Here is a 26,256-nt window from a genome sequence, read left to right as displayed (position 1 = left end):
AGCGGTATACTACGCTTTTTGGACTGCCGCTATCCACCGCAACCGCTGGTTCCTAGGAGGATTTGATGGGGAGTGCTGGAAAGGGCAAGGAAGGGCTTGAGTGATGAACAAGAATAATAAGATCTGTGATCTAAGTTCAGACTAGTTTATTTTTGTTACAATCTAATATAAAAATACTACCCTTACATGGTATAAATCCAAGATGGAATATTTTCTCCTTTCCGGATAGTTTCGCATTTTAGAAATTGAAGAAAAAGTTTTAAACCCTGCTGTATTGGACTTCCTAGCCTTTGCTTTAGTTGAGAAATAAACTTCCAAACTCTTATCAGATTCGTTGCCAGTCCTTACAATGTTGAAATAAGGGCCCTGGATGTGTGGACTTGGCCCTTGTTTTATAAAACACATGGCTAAGAGATTAGGCAAACGTTTTTTACCCAAAAGAGTTCCTGAGTTACAAAGTCTACATCCCTTTCCACTCTTTCCACAGACAGGTCGTGGACACATCCTGGAGTTCTGAGATGCTTTTTGGAGCACAGATTAAAGTGTTCTTCAGTCGGTAACTGGCCTGGGGCCTGACCAGCAGACTCTTCTTTCTTTGCCTCTTCCTTTCCAGCTCCAGCCACGGAGCCAGCAACCACTTGGTATTTTGTTCTAAGGCAGTCCTCAAACTGAGCCAGGGCGAATTCTTGAATTTGAGCTCAATCATCAGTTAGAATGTCTGAGATGGAAGGGTTGAAGTGTAACCTTTCTCAACTCTCAGTTGCGGCATGAGCGTGGAGCATGAGGTGGCAGAGATTCAGGCCTTGGCAAATAGCATGACTTGCACTAGAATATTCTATGGGGTGTGCGTTGGCTTCCATTTGTGCTGGAAGATGCTTGAACAGAGAGGGAAGGCTGCCTGAATTGTCGGGGAGTTCTGTGTCTGGAGCCCAGGGGCAGAGACTGGGCCTTCTGTGTGGGCTGCCATTCTCGGGTGCCATGTGACATTTCTTCTCTGTGGTTCTTCAGAGAATGACCTCAGAATGTCACACTCAGTTTTGGAGCCTCATGGCCTCCCTGTGATTCTTGGGGATCAACTCTTTCGGTTCACCTCGTGGCCATTTTCTAAGGCATGGGCCAGCCCTAGGAGCCCTGGGTTAGAACCATTTTCAACAACCTTCTCCCCAAAGATCCACCTCTTGCCCCTTTCTAGCCAGGTAAACATGACCAAGGGGTGTTTTCTAAAATCTGTCTAAAACACAACATTTTGGTTATACTCCTTCTTTAGGATTATGGGCCCAACCAGCCCTTCACTTCATAACCAAGGGAAACCACTTAAGTGAATGAATCTCCACAGAGCTACAAAGATCTGCTTCTAGGTGATTTCTGTTCTTGCTTATATAAGGAAGCAGCTGCTGATGTCTTCAAGCGAAGAAGGGAAAAAAATTCCCCAAATTTTTAAGGATCTCTGAAGGGCATCCATCCAAACTCTTGTAATGCATGTGTATTTTTTTGTTGTTGTTGTCAGTTCTCTCATTTTCCAGATGAATAAATTGAGGCTCAAGAAGATGTGATTTTTCCTGGTCACATGGCCCCTGTTTTCCTTTGCATTCTGCTTCTAGTTGATTTCTTTTTCTTCTCTTTTCTTTTCTTTTTTTTTTTTGAGACGGAGTCTTGCTCTGTCGCCCAGGCTGGAGTGCAGTGGCGCGATCTCGGCTCACTACAAACTCCGCCTCCAGGATTCACGCCATTCTCCTGCCTCAGCCTCCTGAGTAGCTGGGATTACAGGTGCCCACCACCATGCCCGGGTAATTTTTTGTATTTTTAGTAGAGATGGGGTTTCACCTTGTTAGCCAGGATGGTCTCCATCTCCTGACCTCGTGATCCACCTGCCTCAGCCTCCCAAAGACCTGGGATTACAGGCGTGAGCCACTGCACCAGGCCGATTTCTTTCCTAGTCTGAAAAGACCTCCCAGAGGCCTTTCCTCACCGCACACTTAACCCTGTCTTCAACTTTTCTCTACACAGTTGGTTGATTTCCTAAAACTTGGCATTTGGTGAAGAATGTCTAGCCACTTTGGCTTCTGAGGAGTTGCAAATAGAAACTTTTTATCTGGGGAGATAGATTGAACTCTACATTTTGGAACTAAATGCAGACAGTCTTGTGACTCTGGGAAGTAGGAACCAAACTGGAATGATCCAACAGTGTTTTTTCCCAAATAAGTTTATGGGCAGACAGAGCTGGAAGCAGTTCCTCTTTTTATATATATATATATATATACACACACACACACACACACACACACGCACACACACACATATATATTTGAGACAGGGTCTTGCTGTGTCACCCAGGTTGGAGTGCAGTGGCATCATAGCCCACTGCAGCCTACAACTCCTGGGCTCAAGTGACCCTCCCACCTCAGCCTCCTGAGTAGCTAGGACTACAGGTGCGCACCACCACACCTGGCTAATCCAAAAAATTTTGTGTTTTTGGTAAGTTCGAGACCAGCCTGGGCAACATGGTGAAACACTGTCTCTACAAAAATTTGCCAGGTGTGATGGTATGTGCCTGTAGTCCCAGCTACTCTAGAGGCTGAGGTGAATATCATGCCCCAACACCTATAATCTTATATATCCTCTGTTTATCTCTAGTTGAAGATGACTTATATAAAGAACCAATGAGAAAAAGAAGGAAATCAGATCGAGACCAGCGTTTCCGAGCATTTCCCTCTGTGGAGCAGGGCGCTCTTAAGGAATGTGAGTGTCCTGAAACTGTTGTTTTAACATGGTTCTCTGTTCTGTTCCAAGTATGTTAAAATGGTCAAAGGAAGAGGAAGTTAAATTCTGAAGCTGGATGAAACATCTTGAAATGAACCTGTTTTGGAAAGAGAGGGCTCGAAGTTTCTGCAGCAGTATGCAGTTAGGCAATTTGTCTCCAGGCATCTCTGGGCAGGAGGGTTGTTATCAAAATAACTTCTTCCTGCTTAGAACAAAGCCTGTAAAGATGATTAGGTTGGTGCTTCAGTGGGTGTCAGCATGGTGTCCTTGCACTTTTTTTTTTCTTTTTATGACCACAGGAGGGAAGAATCTGGAATGGGCTGAAGCCCATGGCAAAGCATACCATAACTTCTGTTACCAGAGTTTCAGAGCAGCCTGGCTCTTTGGAGATTTTCAGAACCAATGATCGCTATCTCCAGTGAGCCACCATCCTTAGTGTGGGATAACCTGCTATCTTGTTTAATCGGCTTTTCATTTCATTTTTTTTTTCCTTCTCTGCGATGTTCAGCAGACACCTCCTTTGGAGACCTAGTACTTTATCCCTGCCAGGTACCTACAGGTGACCTCTCTCTGTTAATTCCAGATGAAAAATTGGAATCACGGACCAGAAGAGTTTTGAGCAACACTTATCAGAAACTTATTCAGTCTGTCTTCCTGGATGATAGCATCCCTAATGGAGTCAAATATCTCATGTGAGTCTGAAATCTGCAACCCTGAAATCTTATATCAGTGTCTTTCCTTAGGCTATTATAGGTGCTTTCCCCCAGCAAGGAAAGGGACTATTTAATTAGAAACTAAGAAAGAAGGATACAAATTTCTGTCGCTATGGGGATAGTTGCCATTCATTGAGCTGTCACTGTTAGGTAATCTGCTAAGTGCTTTATATATATATATATGTGTGTGTGTGTGTGTGTGTGTGTGTGTGTGTATGAAATATAATTTAATCCATCCAACACTCCTATAAAGTAGGAACTATTATGATTACTTCCATTTTACTGAAAGCGAGGCTCAGAGAGGCCCAGACTTGAACAAAGTCACACCAGTGGTCAGTGAGAGGGTCCAGAATTCACCCCAGGCTGTGTGGCTCTGAGCTCATGTCCCCAACTATTTGTACTCTGCTGACTTGAAGGAGTTGAGTGGTGCTGAGGCTGTAACTTCTCCTGTTCAGTAAGACTCTGTATTGCTCCTAACACTATTAATACTTCACCTCTGTATACACTGTATTTCTAGGGTCAAGAATATGCAATTTCTGTCCAGGTACAGTGGCTGACCTCTGTAATCTCAGCACTTTGGGAGGCTAAGGCAGGTGGACCACTTGAGACCACCCTGAGCAATATGGCAAAGCCCTATGTCTACACAAACTATAAAAAAATTAGTCAGGTGTCATGGGGCACACCTGTAGTTCCAGCTACTTCAGAGGCTGAGGCGAGAGAGTTTCTTGAGCCCAGGAGATTGAGACTGCAGTGAGCCTTGATTACATCACTGCACTCCAGCCTAGGTGACAAAGCGAGACCCTGTCTCAGACACATAAACAAAAAAAAGAATATGCAATTTCCGGTGAATACAAATAAACATGCCTCACATCTATATAGACATTATAGGGATTGCGTGGAATTATCATTACCAAATATTTTTGCATAATCTCATTTGATCCCCAGGCCAGCTCTGTGTAGCAAATAGGGATTATTCTCCATTGACAGAGGAGAGAACAGAGACTCAGAAGATTTTAGTGACGTGCCCAGGATTAGAATTCAGTTCCTTTGCATTCTGTTTCAATGCTCTTCACTCTAAACTTTGATGATCATGACAATGTACATTTTAAAATTCACCCAGAAATAGGCTCCTTGCCTTGATTGAAAAGCCGACAGTGGACCCAATCTACATTGGATTATTTGGAAGCACTGGGGCTGGGAAGAGCTCCCTGATCAATGCCATCATCCAGCAAGCAATGTTTCTACCGGTGTCTGGAGAAAGCATATGTACTTCCTGCATTGTACAAGTGAGCTCCGGCTGCTGTGCACAGTATGAGGCCAAAATCCACCTTCTGTCTGACCAGGTAAGTGTTCCCTTCCTCCCTCCTTCCATTCCTTCCTTCTTTTTCTCCCTCCCTCCCTCCCTTTCTTCCTTCCTTCCTTCCTTCCTTCCTTCCTTCCTTCCTTCCTTCCTTCCTTCCTTTTTTCCTTCCTTCCTCTTCCCTCCATCTTTCCCTCCTTTCTTTCTTGTTTCCCTTCCTTTTGTTCTTCCTTTTCTTTCTTTCCTTCTCACTATCTCTCAGAGATAACATTATATTCCTTGCAAATATAGCTCGTGCCTTTGTTTAATGAAAAGAGCCCATCCCAGGAGAAAGTTCAGTTGAGTGAGCTGGGGGTGTCTAGCCTGGTCTTTGCATTGTTATGAGACTTTGGGCAAGCCATTTCCCTCTTCGAGACCCCAGATAGATGACCTAGATATTCTGAATATGCAGCCCCCTGGCCCTTCACAGGGGGCAGTGGGCGCCTCTGTTTGTCGGTGTCCTCTGTGTCTGTGTCAAGAGGGGCTTGGCCCTACTCTGCCTTGGCAGGAGTGGAGGGAGGAGCTGAAGAACCTGACTAAACTCCTGCACAGGACGGAGGAGCTGGGCAGAGAAGAGGCAGATGCATGGAACAGGGATGAGGCAGTGGAAGAAGCCACCTGGAAGCTACAAATGATTTATGGAAATGGGGCAGAAAGTAAGAACTATGAGGAGTTACTGAGGGCGAAGCCCAAAAGGAAGATCCCCACCTCCAGAGTCATCACCCTCAAGGCGGAAGAGGTAGCGTCAAGTTCGTTTTTTTCTTGATTTCATCCTGGGTCTGATGTCTAACAGTTGAATCTGTTTCAGGGGACAGGCTCGTGGTACAGTGTTTGTGTGAAATAAGAAATAATTTGCTATCCAAATCAGAAGTATCCATAGCCCAAGTTATAATCATTATTTATGGCTATCAAATGGGAATTTTTAGTATGTGAATGGAGGAGCTCTTGTGCGCAAAAGAAGACTATTTACAGTTACTTGAGAATAATTAGGGATAGTTTGGGCTGCCAGTGATTTTTGAAGACTTATAGTGGCTTAAACAAACAGGGATTTATTCTTTTTCTCATGTAAGAGGTTTGGGGGCAGTAGGGGTGGGGTTGGTTTAGTGGCTCAGCAATGTCAAGATCAGCATCTCTGTTTCCCTTGGCCTTCCGTTGACCCCATTGTCATGAGATGGCTCCCGAGGTGCTAGACTTCATGCTAGCCTCCTGGAAGGAAGAAGTGGAGAAAAAGTTGGCATCAGCCACATCTCCCCTTTCATGAGAAAGTAGAAGCTTTCCCAGAAATACCTCTGACAAATTTCTGTGTAGATTTCAGAGTTCAGAACTGAGCCACATGGCCCTTCTTGGCTGAAAGGGGGTCCAGAAAAAGTGAAAAGCAGACTTGTCATGATTTGCTTAGACCAGTCTCACTCCACTGCCTTTCCAATCAGACAGAAAATCAGGATTCTGCTGGCATAAAGGAGGAACAGGATGGACATTGGATAGGCAACTAGTAGTATTCTTGCTTTTATAAACAATGTTTATTTTAAGTTAAAATTCAATTTCTGAATTAAAACAAAATATTTGTGGAATCAACACTCAATTTAGGAAAGCTATACATTTTAAAACCTAGTTTTTCTTGTATCTCTCACCTTTAAATACACCTTTAAAATATTGCTATTCTATTTATAAATCTAGTGACTGTTGGTAAAATGGGTACAATTTTTATATGCGTCCTAAAGTTTAATGTTCAATTATCTCCTGATTAACAAAGCAAACCTTCCTTAAATATTCCATGATACTTACATAATTAATCACATTTCCTTAGGCTTTTTGCATACGGTTAAAGTTCAATATATTTGAGTCTCTTAAAATTTTTAAATACTTGACTAGGCACACTTAAAAATCAAATGAATGAAACCTTTTCAAAGCACTTTGCTATCTCTTGTATATCTGGAAAATCAGACACAGTGCCCATTTCTTATAGTTTTAAGATGAATATTACTATTAAAATGATTATACTTCTGATATCTAAAACATAAACTGAGCATGTCTGAGAAACACACTGATTACAAAACTAGTGACTTTATCTGAATACACACAGCTTACACAAGGATATCAATGTCTTCGCCAACTCCATATTTAGAAATACTCCTTCCCAGCATCATACATTTACCCACGGAAATAAGGTGAACAGAATTACCATCTCAATGAGTGAGCTTACAAATTCAGGCTTTCCACTGGAGATCCTAGAATCCGAGTTTGCCTTCTATAATGATGTTTGCCCGGAACCAGTTTATTGGGCTTAGCCCTCTAGTAGAAAGAGACTTTTCAAGCCCATGCCTTTTCCTGGACTTCTCTCTTACGGTATCTGCTCTATTTTAAAATCACAATATCTTAAAGAGCTTTTATTATCTTCTCTTTCGCTGTTTATCATTTGGTTGAAATTGATGAAATCTCTTACTCCTTACCCAGACTGCAACAAATCCAGCAATTTAATTTAAACTCTCTTAAGAATTGACATTCTTATCTTTCTTTCAGGACTATTCTATAGAAATTTATTTAACAATGACCACCATACATCCCAAATCCTCTGTCCTCTGAAGTGCCCCAGTTGAGATTTACTGTCATAGTTGCTGGCATGGATGTGTCATTGTCCCAAGACATGTTTAAGGAGAAACTGTGGTTTAAGAACTATTTCCTCTCTCACCCACCATCATTAAAGTATCCTAGAAATGCCTACATATCAAGGTATTTTTTGTAATCAGAAGATAAATTTTAAAAACTCTTTTTAAGATCCATTTTCAGATCAATTTTCAATTTGGAAAATATGGTTACCATATCACTGTTAATTTTCTATAGTCATTGCTAGCTTTCTGATAATGAAAATGTTAATTACATATTACCTTAATTTCAGAATTGAATGCAGTTTAGAAGATAAACCTATTATTTAGCAATGCTATAACTTCCCTAACATCCCATTTTAGCTGACTTTGTTTTTTTTTTTTTCATCTGTAAGGTAAGGAGCTTGAACTTCCTCATCTCCAGGGTCCTTCCTGGCTCTCAGGTTCTAGGTCCTACAGACCTGATTTCAGGCCTTCTGTCGGATGCACTTCTTACCCTTACTAAGCATACTTACCATGAACCTGCATCACAGCCAACCAGGATGAACAGAGCTGGGAACATGGCTGGCGTGCGTGATTCTGTCTTTCTTCTTCAGGCAGAAGAGCTGTCCATCAAGCTGGACCCCTACATCCGCACACAGAGGAGAGACTGGGATGGAGAGGCCGCTGAGATGCATATCTGGCCCTTGATCAAACATGTGGAAGTGACTCTTCCCAAATCCGACCTGATCCCAGAAGGGGTCGTGCTGGTGGACATCCCAGGCACAGGCGACTTCAACAGCAAGAGGGACGAGATGTGGAAAAAGGTGACTGTCTTTCATAGGCTTAGTTCTCTCTTCCCTCAACTCCTCTACCCTTTCTCAAGCGACAAAGAATGCTCTGCTTTCAACTTCAGGGATTTTATGAGCTCATTGGAATTAAATTCTTCTAATTTCTATGTTCTAAGTCTCAGGGCCCTGGCAGGATATGGTGGCCAGAGAAAGTAGGGAGGGAGGAATTATAGGACGTGACTGTTGGAGCCGGGACAAGTGTGTGTGATGTATGAGAAAGATCAGCAATAGAGTGGCTTAAGAGGAATCAGAGTGACCAAGGACAGAGTGGAACTGGGAGGCCAAGTGTTGGGGACAAAGCAGAGAAGCTGCAGCCAGTCACTCAGAACCCAAGAGACTGCAACTGTGTTGACTGTAAGCAGCATCAGCACAGAGCTGGAGGGCTGAGGAAGCTGGTGTGGCCGGGGCAGGGTGAGTCTTCCTGGGTGAATGGGAGAAGGAGCATGGGGTCGGTGGAGGAGGGAGACTATGGAAGACATGCCTGGAGAAGTTCCAGGTCTTTAGTACTACTGCTCCAGAGTTTGGCTTCCTGGGAAAACTTGCAGGAAGAGAGGGACTGGGGCATGTGATTGAGAAAGGGCACGGTAACAGAGGCGCTCTGGAACAGAGGGTGGGAGGAACGCAGAAGCCCAGGAGCTGGAAGGGGACTGGGAGCGAGGACCCGCATCAGTGAGTTGTGAGCAGCACAGCGGCTGCTGAAGAATTCAGTTCTTTAAACTCCACAGGTTTGTTTAGATGAATGTCTGTGTGCCAGGGGAGCTTGCTGACCACGGCTTCCAGTCACAATCTAGAGCAAGCTCTAGCCTCTGCCCTGATTGTACAGATGAAGACATGAAGGCTCAGAGAGGGGAAGTCACTTGTCCAGGACCACACAGCCTTGAACTGGAGAGCAGGTTTCTTAACTTCCCTGCTGGGGCTCTGTCTACCCCACCTCCCCCAGGGCACACTGTACTTTATCCACCTCCTGTAGGAGGAAGGCAGTCCCTGTGTCCTTCCCCTTGGTCGGTGGCTCAGGCCTGGCCTTGTGAGCCTTAGTTTCTGTAAGACCTCGGGTCCTGGGGTGGAAGTCGCGAACCTTGGCTAGTTCCAGGCCTGGCCAAGAGAGCAACAGCCCAGGAAGGCTGCCACGGCCTCTCCCTGGATGGAGCCGCGGCTGCAGCCAGTTCAGATACACTGGGCAGCTTATCAAAGCCGGCAGCTCTGGCTCAGAAAATGTGCTCTGAAGAGGTCAGGCTGAAGCGAGGGATGGTTCCCAGCGTGCTGTGCCTGGCCTGGCCCTCGTGCATTCTTGTGGGTTTTTTTGACCTCCTCTCACAAGAAGTTACTCAAGACCCCACTCTTTGCAGGGAGAACAAGACAGTCGCCCTCCCTATGTCTGTCAGGCTGCCAGCCTTGCCTTCCCTAAAACCCATTATGAATTCAGATGTCCCTGAATCTGATCTGCCACTTAGAAGTCATGTGACTTGAGGCATGTCTCTGAAGCCCTCTGAGTCCCATTCTCATCGCGGGGGCCTGGGGAGATGCAGGTGGCGGTGGTGGGGTGCCATCTCATCTACTCCTAAGTCTGGCAGTTCTGGTTTTATAGAAAAACTTTTTTGTATCTTCTGCGACACTAACTTTACCAAACCCTGGCAGTGGGGAGCTTTGTGTGGGGTCTGAAATTTAACCACTGCACCCTTTATGGTTGCTGTCCTTTTCTCATGTTAGTGAACACTAAGCACCTGTGGCTTACCAGGACCAAGGGGAATATGAAGGTGATGGGGGCCCTGCCCTTGAGGAGCACCCAGCCTGGCATCCTTATGGCCTTCCACTGGCTGGACCGTTCTCTGCCCACTGTTGACACTGCAGAGCTGGAACCTGCTTCTACTTTTGTTTTGTTTTGTTTTGTTTGTGACAGCATCTTGCTCTGTTGCCCAGACTGAAGTGCAGTGGCACAATCATGGTTCACTGCCACCTCGACTTCCTGGGCTTGAGCAATCCTGCTGTCCCAGCCTCCCGAGGATCTGGGCTACAGGTGCCCACCACCACACTTGGCTAATTTTTTTTTTTTTTTTTTTTTGTAGAGATGAGATTTTACCATATTGCCCAGGTTGGCCTTGAACTCCTGAGCTCAAGTGATCTGCCTGCTTTAGCCTCCTGAAGTGTTGGGATTACAGATGTGAGCACCACATCTGGCCCAGAGCCCAAAGCTTTTCTAAGTTGATTATAGTTTGGGAAGCAAAAGGACTGTAATGGTTTTTATTTTCTTGCCTAAGTCAAAGTCCATTCACGTATAAAGGAGAGACAGGATCCATCGTCGTGTGGCCCTATACGAGTCTCTTTACCACTTGGGCCTCATTTACTTCCCTATAATCCAAGGGATTTGCCTAACTCGAGAAACTGATGCTTTTTAAGCAATGATTTATGGAGCCAAAAGGTTCAAGGACAGAGGGTAGAGGGTATTGTGCAGATGGTGGTTCTGGGTCCTCCACTCTCAATTCAACCACAGCAGTTCTGCTTTTTAAAAATCAAGTTTATATGTTGGAATTCTAACTAAGATTTCATTTGAAAAAGTCTCCCCTGCTAAAAGCAAGCTGAAACCCACTGCCCTGGATCAAGGTTTCTCAACCTCTTGACATTTTGGGCTGCCAGATAATTCTCTGTGGGATGGGGGCGGAGGTGGGACTGTCCTGGGCATTGAAGAGTGTTTAGCAGCATCCTCAGCCTTTACGTGCAAGTACCCCCCAAGTTGTCACTATTAAAAATGTCTCCAGACATTGCCAAATACAGATACTCATTGACGTACCATAGAATTGCATCCTGATAAGCCCACTGTAAGCTGGAATCATAACCATCATTAGTCCCGATTGTCCTGGACTTACCAATCGTTCAGTAAACCCATTGTAAAGTTGAAAAGAAAAATTGTACGCTGAATCATCACAAGTTGGAGACTGTTTATATCTTCTGGGGCACAAAAACTCTACCAGTTAAATACTACTGGTATAAAGCAAAATGATGATTTAATTATCAAGTCACAACCTTGTCACCCCTTCGTATGCAAAGCACTGAGGAACCACAAATGAACTCAATCCCTGAGTTGAACCACATTTTCATTTATGTAGAGGTAAGACAAGAATAACAATGCAATTAGAGAAATGTCACAAGGCTATGCATGATTATCACGTGAAAGTTGCATATTTAATAAAGCAACATTTATGTCATTAATATGTTGTTATTTCATGTTCATTGGCCTTTGCAACTTGTCATATGGTTTCTGGCTCCCTGCTGCCATCTGGTGGCATTGTACTAAACATGCAGGGGCAGTCAAACATCAAAATGATGCCGTCAGGTGACAGCTTGGGGGTATGTGCGCCACCAAACTTAGCTCTGGAAAAACAAGAATTTTCCCCAGGGGACAACTGAGATAAAGCAAGCCAGTGATGGATCTGGGACTGGGACTGGAGGACTGATTTAGGGAATTCTGTCAATCTCTAATGGCATAAACTACTATGAAGCCTCTCCTGTGTGCTAAGCACTGGGCTTGAGGTGAGGTGGATCCCAAGAGGAAAGTTGCAGATAGTCACTTCCCATCAGGGGGCAGAGAGCAGACCTGGTGCAGTCACTGTGTCTCAGAGGTGATGCGGGAGGTAAGTCCAGGTGTTATAGGATGCAGAGACCAGCCCATGCTTGAGGGGTCCTTCACAGTCTTGAGGGACAGGTGGGGGCTAGGCAGAGACTGTGACCAGGTAATTAACAGAACAAGGCACATATGAGAAATGGCACGTAGCTCAGTCCAGCTAGTGCACAGAGTGTGGTGGGGAGCGGTGAGGGAGAGGCTTAAGGGATACATTAGAGAATCGGTCCTCAGGAACTGTGACTCCATTCCTGTGCTGACACATGCTGTGGTCATGTTTTGCAGACTATTGACAATTGCTCAGTGATCTGGGTGATCAGCGACATAGAGCGAGTTTCTGGGGGACGAGCCCACGAAGACCTTCTGAATGAGAGCATCAAAGCCTGCCAGCGGGGCTTCTGTAGGGACGTGGCCCTTGTGGTCACCAAGGCGGACAAACTCCACTTGCCAGAATACTTACGGTATTGTTCTGGGTTCACGGGGATGTGGGCTTCAGTCAGGGGCTTTCCTCTGTGGGTCCCGACTACGCATGGAGCTTGACTGTGTAACGTGGTTACGGGGCTTCAGGAAGTGACTGTTGGGGAGGAAACAAAAGACTGGGTGACTTCCTGGGACATCAGGACCCTTGGTTGGGTTGTCTCAGGAATCTGAACTTTCCAGGGTAGCTGCTTAGTGCCAAGCTGGTATCCCCTACACAGCTCTGGGGGTGCTACTCACATGTACCAGATGCAGATGGTACCTCCTGCACTGTGCGATTTGATGATCTCACCTGCTCCACAGATGTAGAAAGTGTAGACACCCCTGTAACTAAGAGGTACAGCCCCATAATCCTACCTGGCAGGGTACAGCTTTTTTTTTTTTTTTTTCTTTTTTCTTTTTTTGAGACGGAGTCTTGCTGTGCCACCCAGGCTAGAGTACAGTGGCACGATCTCAGCTCACTGCAACCTCCATTTCCCAGGTTCAAGCGATTCTCCTGCCTCAGCCTCCCAAATAGCTGGGATTACAGATGCCGGCCGGTATACCTGGCTAAGTTTTGTATTTTTAGTAGAAATGGGGTTTCACCATGTTGGCCGGGGTGGTCTTGAACTCCAGACCTCAGGGGATCTGCGTGCCTTGGCCTCCGAAAGTGCTGGGATTACAGGAGTGAGCTACAGCACCCAACCCAGGGTACAGCTTTGATGTTTCAGGTTTTTGTACTCCTGAGCTTTTTAAAAATCATTAAAAATTATTTTTATTTTTATTTTAAGTTCCAGGGTACATGTGCAGGATCCGCAGGTTTGTTACCTAGGTAAATGTGTGCCGTGGTGGTTTGCTGCACAGATCAACCCATCACCTAGGTATTAAGCCCAGCATCCCCACCCAGAGACTCCTGAGCTTTTTAACTCACTTGGAACAAGTCCTCAAAAGTGTTAGAACTTTAGGCGAAGGTAGATGCGTTTTCTAAGAGCTGTATTCTAACAAATAAAAGGTAAGCATTTGTGGGCTTAATAGATGTTGATTTCCATGGAGAGCTCTGCTGTCGCTATAGCTAGGAAGACTATAACTAACCTTCTGTATTGGGACAATTTTGAGAGTGAGAGGGGGTGTGATTAGTCCTTAGAGGGGATCAGCGGGCATAAACTGGGGTTTCCTGTATCCATGGGGTGTGTGCTCACGGGATGTAATGTCACGGATGCGTCTCACCTCCAACAGGAGCTCCTTTACCACCCCTCCACCATTTCCTCCACACTCACTGAAGCTTAGGTCTGACTGCCGTCTTCAGGAATTCACTTGCTGTCATGGTCTGGGTTGGAATTGCAGCTTCGTTTTTTTCTCCTGCATTTCCCCTCATCTCACCCCACCAGAGAATATCTCCAGCCCTCCCTTTCCAATGCCAACATTAAAATTAACACAATTAGGCTGGGTGTGGTGGCTCACACCTGTAATCCTAGCACTTTGGGAGGCTGAGGTGGGCAGATCACAAGGTCAGGAGATCAAGACCATCCTGGCCAACATGGTGAAACCCCATCTCTACTAAAAAATACAAACTAAATTAGCTGGGCGTGGTGGTATGTGCCTGTAGTCCCAGCTACTCAGGAGGCTGAGGCAGGGGAATCGCTTGGACCCGGGATGCGGAGGTTGCAGTGAGCTGAGATCGTACCACTGCACTCCAGCCTGGGTGACAGAGCGAGATTCCATCTCAAAATAATAATAATAATAAAATCTAATTTATTAATAATAAGCATTTATCGAACATGGGTAGGGGCTGTGGATTCAGAGGCACATTGCCCAGTCTTTGAGCTCACCATCTAAAAGAGGGTTAAAGGTTATACATGAAGGAACAAGCCAGGTGCTATGGGAACCCAGGGTGAGAGGGCTGCATTTTTGACTGGGACAGGGAGTGAGGTCACAGAAAATGTTCCAGCTGACAAAACGCCGGCTGGCCATTGAGAAATGAAGGCACTTTTTTCAAGTAGACGCTGGAGGTGGGTCAGAAGAGAGAGCATCGGGTCAAAGAAAGAGCTTATGAAAAGGCACGACACAGAGCAGTATGTGCTGCTTTTAGGGAAAGTCAAAGACTGCAGTGACACATCGTAAAAGTTAAGTAATTGTTACATTTTCCTAATTTCATTTCAGAGAAAGAAAAGCGGGAAATGTAAGTATGAACTAGTTTTTAATTTTTTTATTACCCCTGCTCAGTCGAAAATCCACACATAATTTTTGCTTCCCCAAAAACTTAACTACTAATAACCACAGTTGATTGGAAGTCTTACCGTTAGCATAAACAGTCAGTTAATACGTATTTTGTATATGTATTATGTTCTGTATTCTTACAATAAAGTAAGCTAGAGAAAAGAAAACGTCATTAAGAAAATCATGGCTGGGAATGGTGGCTTATGCCTGTAATCCCAGCGCTTTGGAAGGCCGAGGTGGGCAGATCACGAGGTCAGGAGTTCAAGACCAGCCTGACCAACATGGTGAAACCCCGTCTCTACTAAAAACACAAAAATAAGCTGGGCGTGGTGGTGCATACCTGTAATCCCAGCTGCTCAGTAGGCTGAGGCAGGACAATCACTTGAACCTGGGAGGCGGAGGTTGCAGTGAGCCGAGATGGTGCCATTTCACTCCAGCCTGGGCAACAGCGAGACTCTGTCTCAAAAAGAAAAAAAAGAAAGAAAATCATAAGGAAGAGAAAATACATTTACAATACGGCACTGTATTTATCAATAGAGTAAGTTTACTTCATCTGTTTACAAGATGAATTGTACATCTGAAATGACAGGCAACAGCAGCTGCAGACCTCAATCTACGGCACATATGAAGCGATTCAACTTTTTCTTGCAATGTCATGACTTTTCTCTGCTACTTAGGAGCTGCTCCAGGATCATTGGACTTCAGATGGGTCCCATGGTGTTATTCAAGATTTAGGGTATTGCACTAAACAGGCTGCAAAATACATGAGAACTGCAAGAGATCACTTTTTATTGCCATATGCAATTTACTGGAGTGATGAACTGCTTTCGTGGAGATGATTAACATCACGTGGCGTTTGGCGTTTTAAGTAGATAGTTGCAACACTTGAGCTATCACAACAGCAACAGGAGGTGGCTCTGAAGTTATTACAGTAGTATAGTGTGTACTACAGTTAATTTTACACAGTTATGATTTAATCTGCACCTTAATGCTTGTTTACATTTCTCTTGACTGCAAATGGTGCCATGTACAGTCTATAGGTGTTTATAGAAGTTTCGATAAATTTTAACTTTTCATAATAGAATCGTTCATTTCATGGTAGTACATGATCAAATATAAACTGGGATCTACATCTATTTTATACATTCATGACATACCTTTTTCTTAACTTTTTGTTATTTCTAGGCTACAGGGTTTGTCTGTGAGTTTTTTCAGATTGTCGCAAATCTTCAAAATGTTTTTCAATTATTGAAAAAGAATCCACGTATAAATGGACCCACGCAGTTCAAACCCATGTTGTCCAAGGGTCAACTGTGTTTTTTTTTCTTTTGAAATGGAGTCTCTCACTCTGTCGCCCAGGCTGTAGTGCAGTGACGCAATCTCGACTCACTGCAACTTCTGCCTCCTGGGTTCAAGCGATTCTCCTGCCTCAGCCTCCTGAGTAGCTGGGACTATAGGCATGTGCCACCACACCTGGCTAATTTTTTGTATTCTTAGTAGAGATGGGGTTTCACTGGATTAGCCAGGGTAGTCTCGATCTCCTGACCTTGTGATCCACCTACCTTGGCCTCCCGAAGTGCTGGGATTACAGGCGTGAGCCAACATGCCCGGCAACTGTGTTTAATTCTAATACAGTGCATGCATATTTGACTGTCTGGACCAAATGAAGATCTGCCAAAAAAATGTGCATCTTGCCACCTCATTACTGTTGATAACACTGCTCTCTGCATGCTTCTATTTCCTTTCACAACCTAGCAAGATATTCAGAGTCAGCGAGAGGCTGTTTTAGAAAGAAATGAAATGATAAAACTACAAAGGACTAGAATTCTCAAGGAAAAACTGAAGGTGAGTTAACAGGTTTCCCTATGTGTTTTTCTGTATCCCAGCGACTAGATTTTGAGATACAAATGTATACCTGGTATTGTGTAGTTGCAAGGGCAAAAGCTTTGGAATAGACAGTTTGTTCGTTTGGTTTGTTTTGTTTTTGAGACAGGGTCTCACTCTGTTGGCCAGGCTGGAGTGCAGAGGTATGATCTCGGCTCGCAGCAACCTCTGCCTCCCAGGTGCAAGAGATCCTCCCACCTCAGCCTCTCAAGTAGCTGGGACTATAGGCATGCACCACCATGTCTGGCTAATTTTTGTAGTTTTTGTAGAGATGGGGTTTTACCATGTTGGCCAGGCTGGTCTCGAACTCCTGACCTCAGGTGATCTGCCTGCCTCGGCCTCCCAAAGTGCTGGAATTACAGGCATGAGCCACCACGTCTGGCCTATAACAGTCTTATACAACTATAAAACTAAAACCAAGTTTAAGATAAAATATAAACAAAATAACAAGGGATATATCAGAGTAAGTACAATGTGACAGATGATATGTTTGGCTGAAACAAAATCTTCGGTATTGGATTCAGTAGTAAAAACATCTGGCCGATGTCCAGCTCTATATTCAATTTCTTTCTGTATTTTGTCTTCAATGATGTTGATACAGAAAACATTTGCTGTACAACATGGAACTGAAAATTTCAAAGCTTTTGTTTCTAGCGCAGTATCATTAGGCCTCATGCTTAAGCCAGAATATTGTACCAGGCAATTCTTGAATGCCAGTTTTAATGAGGCAAAACTTAGTAAAGCTGGTTGTGGTCTCCTGAATTGTTCTTGTTGGTATTAAAGAAATATGCATTGTATGAGTGCCTGATCATATTATCCCTGGAAACGGAAACATGGAATACTTCAATACACAGTTTACAACTATGCCAGTAAACATGCCGAATTGGTTTGTATAAGTTAGGGCCTGGGCGGCAGTACATCAGCTTGCAGGGTGACTATAGCTGTCACTGCTATGGTGCAAGTTCTTCTGAGGCCTCCAACACACACCTCTGATGGCAAGGTGATACCTTCATTCTCCAACCACTTTATTTCAGTTTGAAATATTGTGAAACCTTGACTTGTGCTACATGCCATCGTTTGGAACTTTTTTTTTTTTTCCCCAGACGGGTCTCACTCTGTCACCCAGGCTGGAGTATAGTGGCGCAATCATAGCTCACTGCAACCTTGAATTCCTGGGCTCAAGTTATCTTTCTGCCTGCCCTCCACTCCCCCCGACCCCCACCAGCCTCCCAGGGGGTTAGGACTACCGGTATACCAGTATGCACCACCACATCCAGCTAATTTTTAGATTTTTTGTAGAGACAGGGTATGTTGCCCAGGCTGGTCTCTAATTCCTGGGCTCAAACAGTTCTGCTTGGGCCTCCCAAAGCACTGGGATTACAGGTGTGAGCCACAGTGCCTGGCCTTGGAGCAAATTTAGTTTTAATCACAGGAAATATGAGATGGAAGTTCTTTATAAGGCGTTCCTTGAGTTTCCGTCACTTTTTTTTTTTTTTTTGGATGCATTTGAGATAGGCAGTCACTTTGCACATACCTCAGTATCAAAACACAACCCACCTTCATCTACATGTGGATGTCTCCCTTTCCTAGGTCCCATGAAGCACTTAAGTGTTGCTTTGCAAGAAAATCTGGAATTACTGTCTACTCCACCAACCACGAGCATTTTTTCCACTAACATCAAATATATGCCCCACGTTTCCATTTCCAGGCCTTTTGATGTAAAGGCCTGGAAAATGCTGACCTTTCAATGCTGAATCATAACATAATCTTTTAAAAGGCATATTAAATGGCAGTTAAGTAATGCACACAACTCATTAGAAGGAAGGGCAATGTGAACAGCTGTGACCAAGTTTGCCATGTGCAGTGTATGAGCCTCCTAAGCACCACAGCTAGGTGGCTTGGAACAACAGAAAATTATTCTCTCCCAGTTCTGGAGGCTGGAAGTCCAAAATCAAGGTGTTAGCAGCACCATGCTCCCTCTGAAGCTGTGGGAAGGATCTGGTCCAGTTCTCTCTCTGCTTCTGGTAATTCCTGGCTTGTGGCAGCACAACTCCAGTCTTCATGTGCCATTCTTCTTATGTGTGTGTCTCTTTATCCAAATTTCCTCTTTTTTTAAATACACCAGTCATTGGATTAGGGGTCCACCCTACTCCAGTATGACTTCATCTTAATACATTTTATCCTCAATGACCCAATTTCCATATAAGGTCACATTTTTAGGTAGTGGAGACTAGGACCTCAACATGTGAATTTTGGAGGGGAATATATTTCAACCCATAACACCCAGGCAGTGACACCACCTTGTGACTGCCACCTGCCCTACGGCAGTTGCAACATGCATCTCAATTTCAAAAATATTAAACGGGAAACGATGTGCCTCTTAGTATTGATAAGCTGTGGTCACATGTCAGCTGAAATTATGTGGTTGAAGATTGGGGATCACAATGTAGTTATGGATTTGGGTTATTAGTTTGAGATTCAAGACTGAGACACAGGCACATAGATCCTTCCAAGATGTGTGATTTGGGCCCCATCCTATAGTAATGCAACTTTTCAGCTCCACATCTTTTCTTATTACCTGGTATGTTACGGGTCACTTGACCTCCCCTTAAATTTTGCCTTGACCCAGTTTTTTGTTTGTTTTGTTTTTTTGTTTTGTTCCCGTTGCCCAAGCTGGAGTGCAATGGTGCGATCTTGGCTCACCACAACTTCCAACTCCCGGGTTCAAGCAATTCTCTTGCCTCAGCCTCCCGAGTAGCTAGGATTATAGGCATGTGCCACCACGCCTGGCTAATTTTGTACTTTTAGTAGTAGAGACAGGGTTTCTCCAGGTTGGTCAGGTTGGTCTGGAACTCCTGACCTTAGGTGATCTGCCCACCTTGGCCTGCCAAAGTGCTGGGATTACTGTGGCATGAGCCACTGTGCCCGCCTGCCCTCCCTCCCTCCCTCCCTCCCTTCCTTCCTTCCTTCCTTCCTTCTTTCCTTCCTTCCTTCCTTCTTTCCTTCCTTCCTTCCTTTCCAGCATCTTCCTCTTTGTCCTGGCTACAGTTCAATGGCACGATCTTGGCTCACTGCAGCCTCCAGCTCCCAGGCTAAAGTGATTCTCCTACCTCAGCCTCCGGAGTAGTTGGGACTACAAGTGTATGCCTCCATGCCCGGCTAATTTTTTGTATTTTTAGTAGAGACGGGGTTTCACCATGTTGGCCAGGCTGGTCCTGAATTCCTGAGCTTACGCAATCTGCCTGTCTCGGCCTCCCAAAGTGCTGGGATTACAGGTGTGAGGCACCGTGCCTGGCCTCCCTTTTGGTTTGAGTTTCCCCATTTTCTCCTCTTTCACATACAATATCTTTCTACAAACTTTAATATATTGTGTTACGTTTTATTATGATAAGCCATGTGTTTAAATTAGAGCAGTGTCTAATGTTTCTGTGGCGTAATTTAATAAATATCTACTAACATCTTGGATCCTACCTCCAACTATAGCTGTTTCTACTTATCTTTTACAATAATATGAACACTTTATACTAGAGTCACTTCATTGACACTATAAAAACATTTCTTTTTGCTACAATAAAAAGCATAAATGTTAACTAATCTTCAATAATTTTTAGAAAAGTTATACAAGGTTAGGTCCAGATTTTAAATAATGCAAACATCTGGGCACAGCTAAGCACATGCCTTTCTTGGAACGGTTTTAAAACCCTACTTAAACCTAATTCTACATTAATTTCATCTCCCAGTAGAAAATAGTTTCAGCTTTCCCTAAACTTTTTCCTAGAGTGAAAACTCTATCAAAGCAAATTCTCAGCAGATAGATTCTTTATGCAACTTCAGCTGACTCTATAAGAGGGTTGGTAGGGGTGGGCCTCTGGCAGTCTACACAGATATCTGTGTTCCAGCCTTAACTACATGTGCTTCCAGCTTGCCAGGGACACGGCTTCTCACCAGTCTCAGTGGACTGCAGGGCATCTACTCACTCAGCTCTTTTATATCTTTACATCAGAAAGAGATTGACAACTCTCCACTGGTTTCTACCTCCCTCAAATACCCACACCCACACATATACATTCTATAGGTGAATGTTTTTCTCTTTTTTTTAAGTGAGAAGAATGAAAGAATATGGAATGCTATTTATGTATGATTCTAGCATGACTTCTCCATGACAATGTTTTTCTAAGCATAAAAAAAGACTTTCTCAAATAATCCTTAATTGCTTGACTTTTTTTTTTTTTTTTTCCCCGAGATGGAGTCTCTCTCTGTCACCCAGGCTGGAGTGCAGTGACACGATCTCAGCTCACTGCAACCTCCACCTCTCGGGTTCAAACAATTATCTTGCCTCAGCCTCTCGAGTAGCTGCGACTACAGGTGCACACCACCACACCTGGCTAATTTTTGTATTTTTTAGTAGAGGTGGGGTTTCACCTATTGGCCAGGCTGGTCTCGAACTCCTGACCTTGTGATCCGCCCACCTCGGCCTCCCAAAGTGCTGGGATTACAGGTGTGAACCACCACGCCCAGCCAATTGCTTGACATTTAACATCATAATTTGTTTCAACATTAGTCTGCATTAAAATGTGTATGATCACTCACTACCTAAGAAATTGTTGCTTTTATAGGACTTTAGTCAGGTTTGTGTTGTGTTGCACTTGGAAATATTTAACAACTAGCTCTTTGTTTAAAAAAGAATCCCCCAAAACAAACAAATGATAAAAAAACAAAGGGCTGATGTGTACCATTTGCCAATTCCTGTGGTGTAAATAGGAGTTAGTGGAGATTAGGACCTCAACATGTGAATTTTGGAGGGGGATACATTTCAGCTCATAACATGCAGGCAGTGACAACCACCTTGTGACTGCTACCTGGCCTACAGCAGTTGCAAGATGCATCTCAATTTCAGAAATATTAAACAGGGAAACAATGTGCCTCTTAGTATTGATAAGCTATGGTCACATGTCAGCTGAAATTACTTGATTGAAAATTGGGGATCACAATGTGGTTACGGATTTGGGTTATCAGTTTGAGATTCAGGATTGAAACAGTCCCACTATTGTCAATTTCAAACTACCAGTGTGACGTCACGGAATGCAGAGTAGGAAAGTGATGTGTGCTGTTGGCTTTCAGGAACTGGTACGAGCTGGCTGCAGCACGCCACTGCCCATTCCAGACATGTGCTTCTTTTTTGAGAAAGGATCCTGGTATTATTACCCCTCTGAACATTTAAATACACCTTTGAACTATTATCTCTACACATTTTCTTCTAGAATTGATATTTAACTCCCAAGACAATAGTTTCTATGCAGCAGTTCCCTCATAACTTCTGACCTTGTTAGGACTGGACAGATGGCAACACCAGACCTTGAGAACATTGTCTGTTCCCAGAGGGGGCCATGGAGAACTGAAAGTGAGTGAGCTGAAATTGGCTGAAGGCTCTTGTGGGTCCTGTGCATGATTGCCTTTGCTGTGGTTTGAGTTATTCTGTTTTCTGTGTGTCTCTTTCACTTCAGAGAAAACTGCCAGCTGACTTCAAGGTTCTGGAAGCCTCAGATCTGGTGTATACAGTCAGCGCCCAGGAGTACTGGCAGCAGGCTCTCCTCACTGAGGAGGAAACGGGTAATTTATGATTTTTTTTAATCTCCAGCACTAAAATTCTCAAGATCAAGTGGCACTTAAAATTTCCTGTTCTAGAACTTTTTGTGCAACACAATTTTTTCCAGCTTGCCACGGTTTCAATACCAATTGCAAATAAAGATATTTTCTTGTTTGCTTTTTTTTTTGAGACAGAGTCTCGCTCTGTCACCCAGGCTGGAGTACAGTGGCCGGATCTCAGCTCACTGCAAGCTCTGCATCCCGGGTTTACGCCATTCTCCTGCCTCAGCCTCCCGAGTAGCTGGGACTACAGGCGCCCGCCACCGCGCCCGGCTAGTTCTTTGTATTTTTTAGTAGAGACGGAGTTTCACCGTGTTAGCCAGGATGGTCTCGATCTCCTGACCCCGTGATCCGCCCGTCTCAGCCTCCCAAAGTGCTGGGATTACAGGCTTGAGCCACCGTGCCTGGCCCTTCTTTGCATTGTTATGGTGTCAGAGACCACAATTCCTGTGGCCTCCAAATCTTACCATGGGTTGGTAAAGTTCAAATAATTGGGTTGCCGGATGTGGTGGCTCACCCCTGTAATCCCAGCACTTTGGGAGGCCAAGGTGGGTAGATCACCTGAGGTCAGGAGTTTGAGATCAGCCTGACCAACATGGTGAAACCCCATCTATACTAAAAATAGAAAATTAGCCAGGCTTGGTGGTGCATGCCTATAATCTCATCTACTTGGAAGGCTGAGGCAGGAGAATTGCTTGAACCCAGGAGGCAGAGGTTGCAGTGAGCTGAGATTGCGCCATTACACTCCAGCCTGGGCAACAAGAGCAAAACTCTGTCTCAAAAAAACAACAAAAAGCCAGGGGCAGTGGCTCATGCCTGTAGTCACAGCACTTTGGGAGACTGAGGCAGGTGGATCACCTAAGGTCAGGAGTTCAAGACCAACCTGGCCAACATGGTGAAACCCTGTTTCTACTAAAAAATATAAAAATTAGCCAGGCGTGGTGGCGGGCACCTGTAATCCCAGCTACTCAGGAGGCTGAGGCAGGAGAATTGCTTGAACCTGGGAGGCGGAGGTTGCAGTGAGCTGAGATCGCACCATTGCACTCCAGCCTGGGTGACAAGAGCAGAACTCCATCTCAAAAAAAAAAAAAACTGGGTTATTTCCTTAGTCCCCTCCCACCCAGCTATGGGCATTTTTAGAATTATTTTGTGAGTGACTATTGTATATTTTGTCTGCGAGGCAGGGAAAGCATAAGGCATGGTTCTTTCTTCACAGAACTTGAAATATGGATGAGGAGCTAATACTAACCCCCAAGTGCAGAAATTGAAGTAAAACTGAGGCTTCGTTAGTTGCTGCTGACGGTTGAGTGCAACAGCAGCCCGGGGAATCTAGAGCTCTGTGTGCATTAGACACTCAGTGGAAAGTGGGTGGGCAGGCAGGGTCAGGACTGCATTGTCATCTGAACTTGACAAGGCTTGCAACGTGCATGCATTTTAGTAGACGTGTAGGTATGTGCATGGAGGTTAAGGAGCAGAAGGTGTGAAATGTTCCCAGAGATGGGGGAACTGCTTGATTAAGGGTATAAAAGACAAAATTAGCATGGTATATGGAAGGAATAATATAGAGAAATTGCTACATATGGGAATAATGGGGAAAAGGACAGGAATCCTGTCACATCTAGAATCCTGCATGTCAGAGGTTCTTCTTCCTTTCTACAGCAAGCATGGGCTATTCTGGTGTTAAGGGCTAGTTGACATAGAAAAGTCTAGGGGGACTGAAGGGCTGAGACTCTAGACTTGTGAGCACTTTGCTTTACCTCTGTAAGTGATAGCTGTCCAAAGGAAAGACCCCATGTTTTCAACCAGCCTATTCTTTTCCATGTGGTTTTTTTAATACGGCTAAGTAAAATGAATATGCAGTATTGCTGATCTACGATTCATCACTGTCATTGATCCTAGACAGGGGAAAAGTGCTTTTCAGAAAGGTTGATTCTGTAGGCATCCAGCCCACTCGGGATCTCAACTCTAGTTCATTCAGACCGCCATCTTGGTCTTTCAACTTTTATGAATTCTATTGACCACAAACTTGTGGCCTTTTACAATTATTTGTACTGTCTGTGAATTCCAGAAATCCCTAAGTTAAGAGAATACGTCAGGAAGAGGCTCTTGGACAAGAAGAGGAGGACGGTGACCAAGTATGTGACTGAAGCCTTTGGCCTGTTGCTCCTCACAGATAGTTTCAGCTCCACACAAAACCTGCCGGTATGGAAGACATTGGGTTTTCATATTCTCCCTGTACCTGGGCAGGACATTTCCTTTTACCAAGTTAGAAAATTAACTTATGATATTTTTTCTTTTCAAATTAAAGGAAGATATGAAGTTCAGAGAGTCTAAAAGGACAAAAAGATAATTAGAAGGTTAAAATCATAACGTTTGGGTAAAAGATAAAGGAATAATATTTTACCTGGGACAGATGGGCTGAGAGAAAAATGTCAAAATAGTAGCTATTTTCCATCTCTCCTGAGACTCGAACAAGGTGGAGCATGCATGTTTAAGCAATGGCAGGCGTGATTTGGCTTGCTTCTAGTGGAATACAGACTCTTCTTGGTTATCCTGGAGAGGCGTGCTTATGTACACAGTCCAAAAATATTTCATCTGTTTCTGGTGCTGTCAGAATCTCAAGCTCAGAGGAGCGTAGGAAAATAATGTGAGAGGATGGAAGCTCGGAGGGAATTTCAGTAGAGTTTTGATAGTTATCTTCACTGGCAAGAATGCAGGCCTTCTGAAAAACTAGTTAAAATTACTTTTCTCATAGTAATTGACATATTTATTTCTTCATGGATGATTTCTTTTTAACCCTAAAATAAGAGGGATAAGCTACTAGATTAGAGACTTGAGGGGTTTTGGAGAAAAACCTCTTACCGTCATCAGTCACCAGCTGTGTTGTCTCCTTATGAGAGATGGAATATACAAAGACAGTGGCTGGACCATGTGTAAAAGTAGATCTCTGACCCACAACCTGCAGCAATCTGCCCAGAAACCAACCTCTTATCTACAATAAACAGCCCAGGAAGCCTTCTGTCTGTAAGTCAGACTTGCAGGAAGTCAAACTGCTATCTCTAATAACAATCCAGGAGGTTGAAGAATAACTCTGTTAACAATCAGCACTAGATGGCCAGGACTTGATGAATAACTTCCCTAATCTCTTTCCCTGCTTCCAACTTACTACCAACCGGAAAAGTCAAATGTCTATAGCTAACCAACCACATTGGCTGCTCTGCTTTTAGCTAGCCCGTCTCTAGTGTCCCCAGGCCAACAACCTCCAATCAGGGCACCCCTGAAGCCTTTCCTTTTGTCCACCATGAAGCTTTTCCACTCCCCTGCCTGCTTTTGAGTCTCTGCTAAACTCAAATAATGGTGGCCGACTCCATTGCTGTAGTGAGCTCTGAATAAACAGCCTCTGCCTGTTCTTATTTGGTTGGTCCTCACTTACTTCCACGCTAGCCTTCACCCGTCAGATGTGCACAGTCAAGGTGTTTGTCTTCTTGTTATGCCGGAACAGGGAAGAGGCAGAGGAAGTACATGAATAGGGCTCTGTGAGGGGTCGAGGAGCTGATCCTGAGGATGGGGAATGTGGGCCAATGGTGACCCTGTGGGGTGGCAAGGGGAGGCAGACACTCGAGACTTGACTTCCACGTGGGAGTAAGCAGTGCCACCTGGAGCCTTTGGTTGTATATAAAGGCTTGTAAAAAGGCTTTAGTGGTGTGGGATCTTTCTTCTGCATAAAAGGGGCATATAGAGCAAAATTCAATCTTTTTTTAATCATATTTCTTATGGCTTGTTTTGGTCTAGTTATACAAGACAGAAACAAAACCAAACTCTTGGAATGTGATATTTTCTCATTTGACTTTTGTCTGCTGAAATCGTTGGGGAAGGATTTGACCTTCCAATTTCCCAAAGCAGTTCTTCAGGGTGAAATTTGTCTCTCGGCCCAGCACAAGATTGCTTTTGGAAGTGCTGATGGAAAATGAATCTGAGGTGGGCTGTGTGTGGTTGGTGTATTTTACAAACATAAGGACAAGGCATTTTGCCATCAAGGCCGGAAGTGCCCACCCCACATGCTTTTCTTTGCTAATATGGAAGTGCAGTGCTCAGAGGGGCTCAGATTCACCCTTGCAGCCAGACTCTAAGCAGCGGAAAACACAGAGGAGAAGGGGGCTGACTGGCAATTCTGCAATAGCTATGTTAGGGAGTT

The 26,256-nt window shown here is 44.3% G+C and overlaps 1 protein-coding gene across 1 annotated transcript in view; it reads left to right on the top strand.

Annotated features, from left to right (window-relative positions):
- The window catches only part of NUGGC (nuclear GTPase, germinal center associated), a 58,797-nt gene that overhangs the window by 11,301 nt on the left and 21,240 nt on the right, over positions 1 to 26,256 (top strand). The window contains exons 3-12 of the mRNA XM_025394794.1: positions 2,635 to 2,739; positions 3,344 to 3,452; positions 4,594 to 4,816; positions 5,321 to 5,551; positions 8,012 to 8,221; positions 12,144 to 12,319; positions 14,475 to 14,493; positions 16,287 to 16,376; positions 21,920 to 22,025; positions 24,130 to 24,263. Of these exons, the coding sequence (XP_025250579.1) occupies positions 2,635 to 2,739; positions 3,344 to 3,452; positions 4,594 to 4,816; positions 5,321 to 5,551; positions 8,012 to 8,221; positions 12,144 to 12,319; positions 14,475 to 14,493; positions 16,287 to 16,376; positions 21,920 to 22,025; positions 24,130 to 24,263 (1,403 nt within the window). The remainder of the gene's footprint in view (positions 1 to 2,634; positions 2,740 to 3,343; positions 3,453 to 4,593; positions 4,817 to 5,320; positions 5,552 to 8,011; positions 8,222 to 12,143; positions 12,320 to 14,474; positions 14,494 to 16,286; positions 16,377 to 21,919; positions 22,026 to 24,129; positions 24,264 to 26,256) is intronic.

This window comes from Theropithecus gelada, chromosome 8 (assembly GCF_003255815.1).
Source record: "Theropithecus gelada isolate Dixy chromosome 8, Tgel_1.0, whole genome shotgun sequence".
NCBI lineage: Eukaryota > Metazoa > Chordata > Mammalia > Primates > Cercopithecidae > Theropithecus > Theropithecus gelada.
This window is presented reverse-complemented; position numbering and strand designations above follow the sequence as displayed.